Here is an 18,878-nt window from a genome sequence, read left to right as displayed (position 1 = left end):
TACCAACAATTTTTTTGTCTTTACTGTTTTTCATTTGTATATATTTTTATTAATTTTAATTTTTCTGTTTATATTGCCTCACAAAAGATCATAAGCCCAACTAAATATTGACATTCAGTCTCACCAGTCTCAAGATGTCCATACCTAAGAGTGCTGTGAACTGAAACCCATCAACCAGTAAAACTGGATATTAAAGCCATATAAAAATAATTATACCTATTAACTGGATTTGAACCAGGGTCTAACAGTATTACAGAACATGTAAGTAACAGTTGATAAGAAGGTGGAGGGAACTAAGTTGAAGGAAGGATAAGGGAGGAAGTTAAGGAGAGAAGGCTGCTGGGGAGGTTAAGGTTCAGATGGTAGAACCATGTGAAAAAGGATCTTGATTGTTTGGGAGCTAAAGAGAAACTAGCAGGGAACAAAAGATATGGATGAGGCTAAAAACTGATTTGTATATGTAAGACGCCAGCATTTAGTGAGTAAATAATTTTGTAATCAAATTGTACCTGTTTCTAGATCCATTTTCTCAACCAGATAATGATCGATGGGTGAACCACCATCATCCTCAGGTGGATTCCATTTCAGATGACATCCTTCTTTGTGTACATCAGAGATCTTCAGGGGTCCTTCAGGTCTGCTAGGCTTAGCTGTAATAGTGTACAAAGATACATTAATCAATATTTTCCCCGATTATTATATTTTAAATAATACAAACTAAATAAAGTTAAACTGAACTAAAAATAACCAGAACAATTTAAAGGAAATTAAGTACATATTAGTTTTTTTTTACTTAATGATTGAAGCTGCTACAATTAGTTCTGCAACAGAGTATAATAGAAGTGACTTCTGATTTTTTTTTATATCAACAGAGTCCATATACAGCTTAGAGCTGAACTTACATCTGTAATCTACAAGTATGTATTATTAAGAATAAAGTATGTATTAGGAATAGATTACTCACAATTGAATGGGTTAATATTTTCCCATTATCATTTATTTGCTTGTTTGTTTTGGTTTCAAAACCACATCAATAGAAGCCTACATGTCATGCATGGTTTACTAAGGCTTGAGATTAGCTTTAGTCTATAACTTATCTTTTATACTAAACAACAAAGAAGATATTGGTGAACATAATGTAACAGTAATGTTGGAGTACTGTTTGCTTGTCACCTAATATACGTGACAATTATGGGTTCATTTTATAATTACTTCAATAAATGAATTATGTCATTTCTAGTATAATGAAACACACTTTCTATAATAATATTTTGATTCCACTCTAATGATCCATATCAATCCGAATGAAACAATAATTTGGTAATGCTTTTCTTATTTATTTTATGTCCTATTTCATTATAATAACGTATACAGAAACTTTGTTAATATGAAACTTATTACACCAGATTTCACTTAACTTACAAATAGGGTTTTCTACACGCTCATATTTCTATAACCATATGAACACCAAGTATACAAAAAAAATTTATTGATTAAAGTAAAACTTTTACTCAATTACTTATCATTAATTATTTGTCAGTCTGTTGTCATTAATTTTTTGACATATATAAGTACATTCAATACTTTCTAATGCAGTAATAAAATTTATTTACATTATAAAAGCTTAAAGCTTACTTCAGCTAACTTTTTTCATTTGAAGTATTAGAAAACACTATAATTTTAAAATATTTTATTTGTACATAGACGTTAATGTTGTGATTAATTCTGAAATAGGATTGTTGTTCTCAAATTATTTTCCAGTTTAACAAAGGAATTGAACGGTTGGCATTTTTACCTTAATAAATATGAATTTCTTATTGTAAGATGGATAATTAAACCCATCTTTTTTTTCAAGTATTTCGGTATATTGAAGACCATATCAATTTTGGATTAATATGATTTTCACAATTTTATATAAATATTTAAGTAGTTTTATTAAAATGTAACATTTTAATTTAATAAAAAATTTACATAAATTCACGCAATTGTTAATGCTTTTGTTTACATTTTTCTCTCAACAGTAACTTTTTTTTACTTATATGTTCATTATATAAGTAAATTAAATATTAACATACAATAAATTACATTTCTGAATACTTGCATTGTCAGTTTGCAATCTGTAGTTTCTTATTTTGATATAGATAAAAACAGAAAATTTCTAGAATAATAACTGTAACTGGATCTAAGTAGTACTTGAAAAAAATTTTTTTTTCAGTAATACATGTTTATTAATTTTTTTTAAAAGGATGTGGTTTGAGTAGAACCACTTTACAGTAAAAATATATAGAAGTCATAAGAATTAGTTACTTTACCTAGAACAGTTATTTCAACAGATGCTTCATCTTTTCCAGAAGTGTTTTCAGCTTTAATTGTGTAAGTGCCGGTATGTTTTCTTGTAACACCAGAAACTGTTAATTTTGTCTTGTAATCTTCTGATTCAATATTGAGGATATCTTTTGGTTCAAGACGTCCTTTATTTAAATACCATGTCTTAGATGGAGGAGGTTCACCAGTAATTTTAACATCAATTTTCAAATGTTGTCCTTCCTTCAAAACAAGATCCTTCAAAGTACTGCGATCAATACGTGGAGGGACTAGAAATTAAAATAAACTATGTCAACAAACTGAAATTAAGATAGAGTAAATATAATAAACAAGTTAAAATCTTAATTAAATACACTTTTTAATACAAATATTGGCTGAATTCAAGGTCTGAGTAATTGTGAAATGAAGGGGATGGATGAAGTATCTGTGCCTACCAACAGTATTTATACTAGATGTATTACAAAAATTGGCCAATTTTTTATTAGTATCATATACACAGCAGTACATTACTCAGCTAATTTATCCAATTTCCTTAGTAGTAACTGTCACTACAAAGTCAGTTCTAATAAAAATTAGAGTAAATGCTGATATTTGTAAATGTTAATACAAGAAAAGGTTTTTGTATTTGGAATCTGCCTTCCAGGAAATCTCTCCTGATATTCATGTCGAGCAGTTTCAGAATTTCCGTAACAAAATCCATAAACAAAAACTATGTTGGCATATTCCTCATTATAAAATTGAAATGGCATTTTTACACTATGATATGATAAAACTACATTTGCTTTATCTATATGATAATTTATGACAACAGATTCAAATGAAGTACTCAATTTTCATTGATGACCAGCTGCCAACGTATACAAGAAATTTTTAAAAATATTTCTTAAGTAACATACATTTCAATTTAGTTTTACCTTGTAAATTATTGAATAAACACAGTTAAAATATTATTTTATAAATTTTGTATTTCTTTTAAAATTGGCGTCAGTAATTAGTGTTTTTGTTTTTAAAATGGTGATTATTAATTACAAAAAGAATAATATGATTTTCTATCTATTTTTGTCTAATAGAAAAAACTGATTTTTAAAAATTTTTATTTAATTTTTATTGGTTTTATTTACATCAATTTATTCAGAATTAAATTCTATACAAGTTTTTTTACTAAATCTTCCACATTTATTAGTCATTTAACAAAGCTATTGTACTTGTACTCCAAATCTAAAAAAACTTGTTTTTCAACATCAAATTGTGTGTTTTATGTCAGATATCATAAAAACTACTGGAGCTACAATTCTAGGACCTATTTAATCCTATTTCTCAACTCAAACTGCATTAGAAACCACCAACTTTACTCCTTAATTTGGGTCCTGAAAATTATAGTAGGTCTTTTTATTAGAAGAGCTGAAATTCAGGCAAAATCTTTTGCTAGTAGTAACTCAAAACAAAGCATTTCCAGACCTATGTTTATGAATTTTTTTCATTATTTTCACCAATAGAAAATGTCCTGAAACTTTTACCTTTTCTTCGGGGGACGCTCTGTAAGTACATATTCAAATCAATGAATTCACACAAGCAATAAAGTACAAGGAATATATTCTAATTTTACTAATTTATTTTTTATGATGAATAATGAATTTTTGGAGATACCTCTATCATCAGTTCTTACATAACACTTAATTTTAAAAATTACACATATATCAAATACTACGAGTAACAAACTAAAACTTACACAATTACAAGGGCGAGTCAGAAATTACTTACACTTTTCATTGTATAATTTATTTACTCAAAGGTAGGGGTTCAACATAAACATCGTTTCTCTACATAGCCACCTCCTTGTCAATGCACTTGGTCCAGCAGTCCTCAAGCTTGCATACTCCTTCCAAGAAGAAGGTTTTTATTTGGTCAGGATGTCACTTTTGTACAACTTCCTGCACATCTAAGTTTATGAAAAATTATGTCGCAAAGGACCCTTGAGCTACCCAAACATATGAAAGTTGGAAGGAGGAAGATCTGGACTGTAAGGAGGGTGATCCAGTACCTCAAAATTCAATTCTGATTTGGTGATCAAGTAAGCATTTGCAGATGTCAACACATTTGAGCTTGTGTTCTACAGTAAGCTGCTTTAGTATTCATTGTATACAGTCTTTACAGAAGCCGAACTTGTTGATTTAATGGGCAGAACCATGACTAATATTCAAAGCAGATGCTACCTCATCAATAAAAACTCACCAAACCATCTCTCAAACTTGTTGAATCTTGTTGACCCTGATGGAAGTTGACGGGTGCCCTGTTCCCTCTTCATTAGTCATACTCTTTCGGCCATTTTCAAACTTCTCAATCCATGAAAAAACACTATCATGCAATAAACCACTATCCCCATATTGTGATAAAAGTCTACAATGAATTTCAGCCCCTTTCACACCCTCCAACCAGAGAAATCAGATCCTACTCGTTGCTCCTCCTTGGTACAAACCACTAGCAGAGTGGACATGTTTACACTATAATAGCTGGAAGGCAAATGACATGATTGAGATCAAATTTTGCACATGTGACTGCAGTTATACCAACTCTAAGCACACATGTGTAAAATACAGTATGACAACATTTAAGGTGTTATGGCAAAAGTGTAGATAATTTTTGATTCATTCTCATATATCAACCATAAGAATAGTTTCCTTGTACTTCACTATTTGATAAATTTATTGATTTGTACGTACATGTGCATGTATAAAGAGAGAGAAAGAGAGGCTTAAATTTTCAAAACATTATCCTATAATGGCTTACCATTACGATCCTTAGCAGTAACTGGATCACTAGGATCACTAGGTTTACTTTGACCACCTTTGTTAACTGCAATTACACGAAAAGTATACTTCATGCCTTCAATTAAATCAGGAACCTTTCCTTCACATTTATTACCGATAAGTTCAACTCCCTTCTGCCATTTTGAACTGAAAAAAAGTAAGCAAACATTAGAATAAATAAAAATAATTTAAGATGAATCTGAGAATTATTTATTACAATTAACTTCATTATATACATCTGTGAAGATTTCCTGCTTAAGTGACAATATAATGAGCATTTATACATTCTTGTACATTATATATATTGTATGTTATCAGTATGTTCTCTAATGTTTCATATTGCTTATTTATTTTAAGTTCTGCACTTAATGTAAGATTGAAAAAAGGATTGATTCATGTCATTTGCTATATGAAATATTGTACGGTTATACTTTAAAATTATATTTGACACACTGAACTCAAATTACATTTCTTTAAATGCAAAAAATAAATAAAGATTTGATTGTTTTGTGAGGTCTAGTTCCTTCGTGCAAGGTCTAAAAAGTTCATCGCACATATTTTCTGTATCTTCTTCCATCCAATGACTAATTTAGTTTTAATTTAGACCTTAGTTTGAAATGATAAAAAACTGGAATTCACCATAAAACATGAAACTGAATGAGTTAGGTCTGTTGTGAAGGCCATTATTTTAGAATGTTTTTTTAATATACTTCATTTTTTCTTAAAAAATTTCAATGTGAATAAAAAAAATATATATATATATATATATGATGCCATTCATATCTATGAACTTAAACTGGATTCAGATTTTTGTACTGTTCACATCTTTTCATTACATTATGAACTTTTACAAACTGTGATGTTTTGAATTTGTACATCGATTTATATTTTTAAATTACATCACTTTATATTCATACTTTATGACATCTCATTTACAAAGTTATTTTCAACTGAAAAGGTGGTACTTAAGCATAAATAGGAGTTTTATCTCAAGCTATTAACAGCATTTATATAGAGGTTAATCTAATCTAAAATTTCTTTCTTTTTTACTTTTGTAATAAAACTAGCATAGAGAATTTTGAATTCCAGTCCAATATTCAAGAAAATATATATAAAAAAAAATATTATTCATCAATAAGAAAAAAAATTAATCTAATTATGAAGAAACAAACCTGTACTGATCTTTCTTTTCAATGATATAAGATGTGATTGGTGCACCATTGTCAGATGCTGGAGGAGCCCATTTGAGTGTAACTGAATGTTTGTCCCAGTCTTTGGCTTGTGGTTTACCAGGTTTATCTGGTTCATCTATTACAAAATAATAACACAAAAATTAGGTTACATTTAAAATAAGATGGATAATTTTATATCAGGAAGAGTTAGAGATTTTGAGAACATATTCTAATTTATGCGATTAAACTATTCATGACATATAAAGTATGTTTTATCAGTTTGTTAGTCACTTAGCAGTCTGATCAGAAGGTAATAGTTCAAGCAAAACCAGTAGATTTTAGATCTCATTGAAACATTTTTGTAAAATATTTTGCAGCTTTTTAAATGCATCAAAATGATAGACACTGATACGAAGTATAAAAAAAAAGTATATATTAAGTATTAAGCCTTGTTGTCCTAATAATACAAACATATAAACCTAACAAAGTAAAACAGAACTTCACAATTCATTGTACATTGTAATGGTATATGTAAACCTCATGTGCATATAAACATATATTGAACTTAGATAATTATAAAATGGATAAAAAAATGAATGTACATTAAAAAAAATGATATTTGAATTGTTATTTAAAATTAAATTTACCATCTATGAATTTAAACTATGAATTTCTAATCTTTCTGAACTGAAAAACTTTGTTGAGTACTTTTCGATCAGACTTTATTAATACACCTAAAACCTACTGTGGTTGCAGTGTTTGTCTTAAATTATCAGTCTGGATTAGTGTAAATCTAACAGAAAAAAGTTAATAAGGTATTTAAAAAAAAAAAAAATAGTCACTTTTAATTATTATTCTCAACCAATTTTAAACACTTTAAATTTGTACTAAACTAAAAACAGCAATATACTCGTATATTCAAAAAACACAATGTGCATGCATGTGCTTTTCAAAAAACACACACACACTTAAACTTACGACTTTGATAATTATTTAGTCTTTTAACACAAAAGATTAAAATAGGTATCTTAAAAAGGAAAATGCAAAATAGTTGTAAATATAAACTGAAAAAAAAAATTACATACATCAAAAAAAAAATACCAGTCACTTTTTGACAAAATTGAAAAATCCGACTAAATCAATAATGGAATGGTGGTAGTAAGGAAGTATCTCTTCATAAAAAGGTTATTGGATTGTTTGAGTTTACAATAACAAATAAAATATTTCTTTCTTCAAAAATACTTCAATTAATTTATCAGTATCTATGTCAACAACTAAGTTTATCAAGAAATAAGAAATTATCATAAATTACACAATGACAGCATTCTCTAGGATATGACTATCTAATTATAATTTTCTGTTTCTAATAACTATGCATATTTGCACATTATTAAAAAAAGAATTTTATGAAATATTAAAGGACTTATACAAACTGATTAAATTAACGGTTAAAAAAAAATTGCTAAAAAAGCAGATTATAAATGTGCAGCAAATATATATTTATGGAAAAGATCTCTTGGAAAAACGTATGTCATTACAGGAGTATCTAGACTGTTTAGAGGTAGAATTTTAGAAAAAAGTTAATCTCCTAAAAGTTACACTTACTGAATGGATTCTTTGCAATGATTGTTGTATCAGCTTCTAATGGTTCAGATTCGCCTTCTGGATTCACAGCCTTAACACGGAATGTATATTCTTTTCCTTCATGAAGGCCTGCAACCTGCAAAAAAAGTATCTTAATTTTAATCATTATTTATTTTTTAATTTGATTATCTATTGAATTAAAAAAAAAAAACATACTAATAAATAAATAAATTTTTTTTTTTAATTTTATAATTTTATTTTTTGATTTTTTTTATCACAAACGCAATGGTGTTGGAATTAAGAATAATTACTTATTCAAATGTAACTTGTATTATGTGAATAAAATATAATAACAATCTTACATCAACTTCTGGTGTTTTTGTGGTTGTTACTGGTACCCATCTACCAGATTCAAGATCCATCCTTTCAACAACATAATGGTCAACCGGTTGTCCACCATCATCTTCTGGTTTATCCCATTTCAATTTGCAGCCTTCTGCTGTCACATCAGAAACCTTTAGTGGTCCCTTTGGTTTGCTCGGTGCACCTGAAAGTAACAAAAATTAATTTAAAATAAATCATTTTATTATCCTGATTGTAAAAGCATTCAATTTCTATTCATAATTAAAATTTACCAAAAATAATACATGCAGTTTTGATGAAACTGTTCATAGACATATGAAACATAAACCCTTCACTAACATTTAGAGAACTTAAGTCAGCAGTTTTTCAAAACCACAGCTGGAAAAAACTTTTCATGGTAAAGTATATCATAATATTAGAAACCAAGGTCGTCACTACTATCGGCGAGGCGTTAAGTGGAACGCGTAGGACCAGGAAGGTGACGGGCCTGGTCCTCTTCGATATTAAAAATGCCTTCAACTTACTGCCTTGGCATAATGTGGTTGATACTCTTCGGTCGAGAGGAGTTTCCGACTACCTCTGGAGGGTCATGCATGACTATCTGTGCAACCGGAGAATCATGTATGAGTCTGACGGGATGCTGGTCTGCAGAGAAGTAATACCAGGTGTGCCATAGGAATTGGTGCTGGATTCATACCTGTGGAACCTGGCCTATGACCCAGTCCTCAGTTTGGACCTGCCTGAGGGTGCGTCAACGGTCACGTATGCGGACGACCTCACCCTGCTGGTGATGATGGTAGCAAGGAGTTCACATAGGGTGTGTTACACATTATGCGGCACAGTGCCATGTGCGATAACACATCATGGGCATGCGTTGCTCGTGGGGCGGGGCTGTACGGAGAGTGTTCGGTGCACTCTCTAGGTGAGTTGATGTGTTATTTTGTTGAGTGAGTTTATTATGTCATGTGGGTGTCTGTTATCCCTGATGTTATGCTCAAAGGTAATTCCAGGGAGCATTGATGAGGGGGAGTGGTTTAGTTGGTAGCATCCGACATGTCCGGAAACACGGTCTCCAGATGTCTTATGCAAGATCCCACCTCCTCCTATAAATGCTTGTATCAGTCTGCTCTGCTGGAGCGAAGGGAAAAAATTCTTTAAATGTATTTTCAGTACCAGCAGTCAACTTTCACTAATCAAAATAAATTACTCAAAATAAGTAAAACTTATCACTCTTCAAAATAAATTATTGCTTGTTAGCTGTCATTTTTTAAACATTAACAAGAATTTATACTGAAGTATTGTCGACATTTTACTATAATAATTAAAGAAAAAAGTTATTAAAATGAATCAAATAAAATTACAGTATAAGTTGATACGTACATTAATTTTAAAAATACACAGTAATGGCTACCTATAAAACAATCTGGATAACTTGTAACATTTATTTTTTTTCAACTTAGCATCTAAGTCCAATTAGAAGACAATAAGGCACTCTTCTAATTTAGCAACAAAAAATATATTACTATCATTATACAATTAAAAAAACAAATTGGAATATATATCTGTATACTGATTTTCATATATTGAGTCTATAGTTTTTGTTAATATATAGCATATCCTTTATACAAACCACAAAAATGCTAAAAAACTGAAAATACTAACCAAAACAGCAATTTACCTATTTTAATTATGCATTAAAAAATATAAGATCAACTGTAACTTTTTTTGGAGGAAAGTAAAAAGAAAAGTAAAATATCTGACAGTAAAAATTGACTAACAAATTAAAACACAATATAAAATGATATGCTAAACACTTACTCATAACAACTATTTCAACTTCAACAGAGTCAACTCCAGAATTATTTTTAGCAGTTACGGTATAAGCACCAGAGTCACTTCGTTTAGCTTTTTGTAAAATAAATGTAGTTTTGTAGTCTTCATTCTCAATTTTTAATCTGAAATAATAAATAAGTGCTTTTATCAGATAAAAAGTAATGAGTTTTTCATTGCATAGTAATGTTACATCAATAAATTTTCAAATTTACAAATTATAATAAAATATCTTCAAAAATGAATACATATATATTAATAATAACAGAAAAATGTAAGATTACCTATCTTCAGAATGAAGAACTTTATTTTTCAAAGTCCACGTAATTTTTGGTGGAGGTTCTCCTTTAACATCAGCTTCTATTCTTAATAGTTGACCGCTACGAATTACCTTCTTTTGAAGATTCTTACGATCGATATGTGGTGCCACTGTAAAAAAAATAAAATTTAATCTAATGAAATAAAATAATTTAATAATCAGGTGATTTCAGTCCTCACCAGCAATTAAACCTAGAACGTTTGGTTAAGTATTCAGAACTTATTTTCTGAAATATATGCATTTGAGCCTTTGACTGTTAAAATATGAGATCCAGATTTCAACCTATAAAAATATGTTTATGATTTCTTTTAAATTTAGTATATATGTCATTGTAATTTTAGATTATGAATCAATTGTAAAAGAAAGTCAATAAGAATAACAGTAATATAACTAACCAATAATTACAGTTAAAAAATTTTAATATATTTCTAATCCTTTGAAAATTACTAATATCATATGACATTCCTCATACATATCAAACAGATGCAGTTTTTACATGCATTAATTACTTAATGAGTAACAAAATATTTTTTATTATTTTTTTCAACCAAAAAAGTTTTATTATTTATAATAATCTTCTACAATAATACTTTTTTTACTACTTTAAAATATAAATGAAAAATAAGTTCAAAGTATAAAAATACTAACTGCATGTTCAAGTAAGGGAAAGAAAATGATAGTTTGGCAAGTACAGCCTTCATCCCCATTCTACAAGTTTCATTTGTCAGCACTCAGAAGCACTCTATTCTATTTCTTTTTCGTTTCTATTTCTTGGTGCCACATAAGGTGACCTTACAGAAAGTTGAGAAAATTGTGCTGAATGTTATAAAAGAATATTATATTATGTGGATGACAAAGATATAGATGAGCCTATGGTTAAACATAAACTCCTAATACAGTGCAAGATATTTCAAGTAATCCGCTGATCACATTCTCACTAAAAAAGATCATTGATTTAATTGAAGTTGGTAGCTTGTTACAGAAGAATTAAATCTTGAAACTATCATATAAAAAGATTTAAGACTAGCCAGCAAAAGATGTGAAAGACAATGAAAAAATATTTCTGCAACAAACATCGTTTGGTATAAACTGCTGACATATTAAGGCATATTAAGTAATTATGCAAAATTCTCTGAGTGATTACTGGTGATTACCAAGTACAACACTCAAAAAGTAAAAGCTTCTTATTATTTGCAGACCTTTTTTTTAAAAAATAGCAAGAAATCAAGTTCATTTCAAACACTTTAAAAAGGCTTCAAGTAATATCAATTCCACATACAACTGCCTGGCATCATTAAATACTGATAGTAAGAAAATGGTTATGAAATCTGAATAACCTGATAAAAAATTGAATCTATGTTGTGCATTTAATTTCCTAGGTTTTTAGAATTTATTTGTGTGTTCATTTTACAGTATTTATAAAAGACATTCAGTTTTTTAATACACATTTTGGCACATTAGTTTTGTATTTATAAAATTATTTTTAATAATAAATTAAATGCATGTGAACCATGGTTATTTTTAATGTTACTTTCTTCATTTTAACTTCATTATAGTATGTATTCCAGTAATCTGACATCATTCTACAAACAGGGGTTAAACATACTGAATCCGAATACTGAATACTGAAGCAATATTTAATGTTTTACTAAACTGTAAATGTGGCTATTTTTGGATTGAGACCATAAGTTCAATTCTGGCACATCTCTGATAATGAACAAAATATATAAGTCCATTCATTAATGTATGCTGCATATTTTATTATTTACAAAGCTTATTACTAGTTTGTAAATAACGAATATATTTTAAAATTAATTTTTTAGCCCTGAATTGGAATGGAATTCTTTGTAATTACAACAGTTTCAAATCAAAGGAAAAAAAAATCAGTTAATAGTTTAATAACTTAATATTGTTAAATTATGTTACTCACAAAATCGAGGTTTGGCTACAACTGATTTAGACACATCACTGGGTGGACTAGGTCCTGCCTTATTAACAGCAACAACTCTAAATTCATATTCATGGCCTTCTTTCACAGCAGTCACTTTTCCAACAGTTCTGTGAAAATATTAATTATTCATTAGATTTGTAAAGATGATTGCTAAAAAAATACTAAAATAGAATTTTTTACTTAAATTTTTTTTTAATAACAACTAGTTTTAAAGAAAAAAATTAATTGAAATTAATTTTTACAATTTTGATATTAAAAAAAATCTGTTACATTAATCATTACTTAAATTCTTGAAAAAAAAAACTATACATATTTCATTACAAGCCAGCATTTTAATTGTAAGTTTAAACTTTGATAACAAACCTATCGCCAGGCACAGTAAGAGCATCCTCCCAAGTACGATCATCCTTATCACGCATCTGTATAATGTATTTTTCAATTGGTGCACCTCCATCACTCTTTGGTGGTGTCCATTCAAGATCAACAAAGTCTTTGTCCCAGTTCTTTGGATCTGGACGTCCAGGTTTACTCGGTTCATCTGAATTACATAAATTAATCTTCAATATAATCAAATTACACAATAACTAAAAATTAATAACCAATCAGAATTATGTAAAATGATAATATGTAGCTTAATCTACTTCAAAATAATGTAAATATTATATTTAAGAGAGTGAATGATCATAACTTAGCTTGAAAGTATAAAAGGAAAATACAGTAATCTATGTTCTTTGGTCACACAGATTTTAAATAATAAAAAAATCTTCAAAATATAGGTAACTGTGATTTAATTTTATGTATTTGGGACTTCCACATTTAATCTTTATCCAGCAACAGTCCAAAACATTATATTATATGTTTCTGTCTTATTACAAGACAAGTAGATTGATTGATATTAGTTTACAGTCAGATGAATATAAAACTCCTCATCAAAAAGAAAAACAGTTCATTGTATTATAGTTTAAATGACATGTTTTCTCTGTATTTAAAACCAACCTATTGTAGATAAACTATAGCTGCAGTCATCCATGAATACACTTTTGCAATTCAAAAGCGGACATGAATGAAAATGTTATTATAACACTAATTAAAACCTTGACAACTATTCACATTGTAAATAACTAAAATACTTGCAGTTTTACATAATTGTACCATTAGTGTCCTTATTTCATTTAAATACACATATTAGAGTAAAAATTTGTAATGCTGAATCTATTTCTTTAGAAAATGGACCAGACAACAAACTAACCTGTATCTTATGAATTGCACTGATATCCTATTTACCAATTACATTAGTGAATTTGAACTGATTAGCAACCACTTTCAGAAGAGATTCTAAAATTGGATAAACTTGGTTAGTGGGATTTTTTTTTATTACTTAATTTTTCATTTGGATGTTCATCTATCACTATCCACATCTCTTTCCAAATCTTTGATTTGTTCTTCCCCGAGAAATATCACAGGAATTTCCCTATTTTGTGGATTGTTTCATGTTATGAAACAAATATGGTGAGTATTTAATGAAATAAATAAGTAAATGTTGTCGACCTCCGTAGCACGAGTGGTAGCATCTCAACCTTTCATCTGGAGGTCCTGGGTTTGAATCTTGGTCAGGCATGGCATTTTCATACACGCAACAAATCATTCTTCTCATCCTCTGAAGCAATACATAATGGTGGACTTGGAGGTTAAACAAAAAAAAAGAAGTAAATGTTGAATTTTACATTCATAAGGTGGGAAGCAATAGAAGTAAACAGGTTTACAATAGGATCTGTATGTATAAAAATATTGAAAAAAATTAATTCTTAATAAATTTTTCTTACCATATGGGTTCTTAGCAATAATAGTTTTATCAGTTTCAAGCTCTTCTGATTCACCCTCTTTGTTTACAGCACGCACTCTGAATTTATACGGTTTTCCTTCTTGTAAACCGGTAACATTTGCCTCTGGTTCAATTGATTTACCGCATGGAATCCATTGTCCAGTATGTGGATCAAGTTTTTCAATTTCATAGTACTCAATCGGTGTACCACCATCATCTTCTGGTTTCTTCCATTTCAATTTACAACCATTCTTTGTAACATCAGCAACTTCTAATGGTCCTTCAGGTCTGGATGGTTTACCTAATAACACAAAAAAATATATATATTATAAAAAAATAAACTGTTAAGGACAGCAGTAATGAAAAATGACAACAATTACATCAATTATTGAAATTGATATTGCAATATGTCAGAATGAATTGTTGAGATAACACATTTGAGGAGAAATTAGAGCCAAAAAAGGAGGTAAAAAAATAATAATTAAAGAAAAAATAACAATAAGGAAATATCTACACTATAAATGAACCGAACAGTTTTGTAAAAATAAAAATTTTAATACCATGTGATTCTTTCCATTTATAGTTTGTGTGTCTGTATGTGTATATGTGTGTGCACACATGAGTGTATGAAAAAGATAAAGAGTAATTATTATTTAAGAGTTATTTCCAATTTTTCTAGGGAAATACTATTATTAAACCAAAACTGATGAAATGAAAAATAATAAATAAAATAATTACATTTACACGATTTTCATTCTTTTTTTATAAAAGAACAAATTTCACTCTTTTCTAAAAAAAAACCTTAAATTCCTTTGCGGAAGCAGTGAAAGGATTTTAAACTGACCCTAAGTAGAATGTAGATTTATCTTAGCATGACAATTTCACACTATATAAAAAAAATAAAAATAAAAATAAACAGCTTAACTCAAACTCACCAAGTATAGTGATGTCAATCTCAGCTTCATCCATACCAACTGAGTTCTTAGCTGTAAGTTTATATTTACCACTTTCTTTTCTAGATGCCTTCATAATAAGCAATTTAGTATTATAATCAACATTATCAATTCTGAAGGTAGAGTCAGTTTGTAATTCCTAACAGAAAAAATATAAAAACAAATTAAAAAAATATTTTATTATAAAATATATATAAATATCTAAAATTATACTTATAATTTATCAGTTCATAAATATTATATTTACATTATTATTAGCTGTAAAAAAGAGGTAAAACATAACAAAAGATTTGGCATTATTTTAACACATAAAAATCAATGAAGTGATACATAATGTCTCTAATGGAAAAATTATGATGTAAAATAAGACTGGGAATAACAATGCTAAAATATATTTAAAAAATAAAATGTTTTGTTATTTATATCAAAAAGGAAAACTTGATATGAACATTATTTCTATACATTTTACTATACTTCATACGATAAAAAAATGATATCTGGGTTTAGAAATATTCCATTCATGAGTGTAAATTCATAATAATTTAATGCTTATTCTTTTCTGAATTTATTTGCACACTTAAGAGTTGATAAAAAAAAACACGAAAAAGTACTAAACGTTTAACATATTTTTCATTTAAGCTGTCTAAGAGATCATCTAACTTATACCATTTCCAGCATAAAGGATTGTCCTTTGAAAGAGATAACTGCAATTTTATTTTTAAACATGTCAATAAGGTATTATCTTTTAGTGAAAGGGGCTTTTTGAGAAAAAAGAATGATTAAAAAAATTTTTGTGTCAGAGACGTGTCGAAAAATGTTGTTCCAAGAGCCATACTCAAAAAGGTTGTCCTCCTTTTACTAAAAATGAGCAAAGAAGATTTTGAAGAATATCAAGTATAAATGAAGGTTTTCTTTAATTGCAAGTAGAATATTTAAAATACAGATTCTGAATTAAATCTTATACTAAAAGGTAATAAAACCTATCTGAATATAAATAATCAGTAGTCAATACAAAATATGTATATAACATGTTTCACAACTTTTCGCCCTGTAATTTGGGTGCTGATTTCAAATATGCTATTGAAATTGTGTCACCACATAAAGATTTTACCTAAATCATAAATTTGTAAACCTTTTTATAATAAACTCAATTTGATCTAGTAGTTGATCAACTACTAGTTACAATTAAGAATAGTTTCTGTATTTTTACTTTTGATCAATATACAAACATGCTTCATAAAGAAAAAATAAATAAATATATACACTGTATCTTGAGAAGTAGGCATCTACAAACATGTCTGTATGATGACATCATACTGACATCTGTTGTTGCCTACTACAGAGCTTAAAATCTTATTCAATTTTGCTTCAATTGTCTAAACTGTGTGTTGTGTTTCACAGAGTTATTAGTGTTTTCCTATATTTTCATTAATTCTTTATAATACAAAAGTGATTTTTCACATTTTTATTTCCTACAACATGGCTTCTGCAGAAGTTTGTAGATGTTCAAATCATCCAAACAATTTTTGTCTGCATTAACAATTTTTATTAACTCTAACTAAATGGTTGAAGGGGAAACAAAGAGCCATGAGCCATATATAAATAGGTAAGAAACAATTTCAATAGGCTTTAATACCCTAATACATAATACCTCAGCACCATATACAAACTATTTGAATTTGACAGTAGTTTGTAATTATATTCTATTTAATACAAAAATATACTATCCTTTCAAATTACCAAAACTATTTAAGTTTCTTCTGCCATCTCTGTGGTGACCGATATAATCAGGGGGTGGTGATACCACTTGGAATCACTGATTCTTGAATTTGCATGAATGAACTTCATGGTTCTAAACCCAGGTTTTATGTTTTGTTTAATTTAGATTAAATGAAAGATTTACATGAAAAGAGCTGAGCAACTCATAAAAAGTAATTTATGTAAAAATATTATTTGTATTAATAAAAAATATATCATTTAATACATTATAATTTACATACAAAAATGTTTTTATAGAGAAAAAAATGTTATAATTGATTGTTTCTGTTTCTAGTAATGAACTAAACTATGAACCAAAAATCTAAAATCAGTGTAAAATATAACTGTTTCAATTTTCTCTTAATATTGATTGCATCATCTTAAATGTATTGACTAATTCATAAACTACTTGATGGTTCATCATTTTTTGCTAATATTTAGATTTAAAATTATAGTGTTAAAGCATTATCAGGACGAATTAAAATGAGTTGGTATAATAATAAGTTAATCCACAAACTGCTTTACTCTTCCCAGAACATAGCATTTTAATAACATCGGCCCAAGATCAGATTCTTAAGTTAACAAAACTACGTTTTTTCTTTACAAAAATATTATTACTATATTAATAACATATATAAACAAGACTGAAGATGTCAAAGGATCAAAATATGTATCAAATTTGGTGAGTTCTACTTATTGTATTTGGTAGTTCAATAATGTTGCATTTACTCGCTAGAATAGGTGGATATTACATTTAAATTATTAAAAAATTTATAAACATAAGGAATTTAATGGTTAAAAAAAGTTCACTGTCAAATATTTACTGAGAATAAGGCTAAAAATATTATAAAAAAAAGATCTTTCAATTTCAAAATCTGAATATTTGATACTTTTATCTGATTTCTATTTAATTAATTAATGGTCTAAAAACAATAATTTTGTTTAAAAATGAATCACAGCAAAAAGCATAGGCTATTTACAAAACAGACATTGACATTACGAACAAACTTAATATGAAGTAGTTAATAATAAAAATGTGTTGTTATGCTTAATCTATAATTAATGAGATAATTTTTATTTATCTGTTATGTTTATGTTATGAAAAGTTATGGTTTAGACAAGTACACAAATTGAAGTAGATGAAGACAAAATCATTATAAACCAGACAATGTACATAATTCAATCCAATGAATATTTCAGTAGAGCTAAGTAATATGCTATAAAATTACTTAATTCAGTTAATTAAATTAAATACATTAATTTACCTTATAATAACAAACATTTAACACAAAATAGCATTATTATCGTACACAATAAAATACAAACATACACCAGTAAAATGCATGTAGTTGACCATACAAAACAAACCATGTAAAAAAAATAAAAAACTGTATAATTGGCTAAGAAGTATAATTATGTCTATCATCTGTTGGTGTGTATGTATTTAAATTAGAAGATATCCATTAAAAAAAAAGATAATAAACATACACAATCCTTTTCTTAAACAAAAAAAAAAAAAATTTTAAATACTTGGAATTGTGATTTTAGACTGTTTTGGTGTAATTGCTTAGCTTCTTCATTGGTGTTGCAGATCATTCTGTTATTAATAATGCACAAAAATTTCTTAGTGAGCACCATTAAAAACAGTCTGTTCTGCAATGCCACTGATAGCAATTATCTAATACTTCTTTTAAAAGGGCAGCTCCAAATTTATAGAAACTGAACTGTTTTTTAAATTTGTTTTTTTTTTTTAAAAAAGAAGAAACTTTAACTATATTTCATCATGCTAAATATATTATTTCTGATTTTCATTTTCTTGTTATTCATTCATTCTTGATGCGTTGATTTTCTTGTTATTCATTCAATAGAGAATATTTACAAATACACTAATACTTAGGAAGTCAAAAGAAATTTGACATTCTGATTTATGGAAATTTTGTAGCTAAAATAACAATGGGTTATATATTCTCAATCTGTAATAGGGTTTTTGAAAA

General features: G+C 28.0%; 1 protein-coding gene across 50 annotated transcripts in view; it reads right to left on the bottom strand.

Moving 5' to 3' along the window:
* The window catches only part of bt (projectin protein bent), a 432,362-nt gene that overhangs the window by 101,773 nt on the left and 311,711 nt on the right, over positions 1-18,878 (bottom strand). For all 50 annotated transcript variants that reach the window (XM_075363582.1, XM_075363597.1, XM_075363590.1 and 47 more), the window contains 12 exons: positions 15,109-15,265; positions 14,175-14,474; positions 12,715-12,889; positions 12,331-12,458; positions 10,366-10,510; positions 10,070-10,206; positions 8,251-8,435; positions 7,910-8,024; positions 6,305-6,440; positions 5,113-5,279; positions 2,313-2,594; positions 510-650 (listed from right to left, as the gene is read on the bottom strand). In XM_075363582.1, the coding sequence (XP_075219697.1) occupies positions 510-650; positions 2,313-2,594; positions 5,113-5,279; positions 6,305-6,440; positions 7,910-8,024; positions 8,251-8,435; positions 10,070-10,206; positions 10,366-10,510; positions 12,331-12,458; positions 12,715-12,889; positions 14,175-14,474; positions 15,109-15,265 (2,068 nt within the window). The remainder of the gene's footprint in view (positions 1-509; positions 651-2,312; positions 2,595-5,112; positions 5,280-6,304; positions 6,441-7,909; positions 8,025-8,250; positions 8,436-10,069; positions 10,207-10,365; positions 10,511-12,330; positions 12,459-12,714; positions 12,890-14,174; positions 14,475-15,108; positions 15,266-18,878) is intronic.

The sequence above is a fragment of the Lycorma delicatula genome, chromosome 4 (assembly GCF_047948215.1).
Source record: "Lycorma delicatula isolate Av1 chromosome 4, ASM4794821v1, whole genome shotgun sequence".
Lineage (NCBI taxonomy): Eukaryota > Metazoa > Arthropoda > Insecta > Hemiptera > Fulgoridae > Lycorma > Lycorma delicatula.
This window is presented reverse-complemented; position numbering and strand designations above follow the sequence as displayed.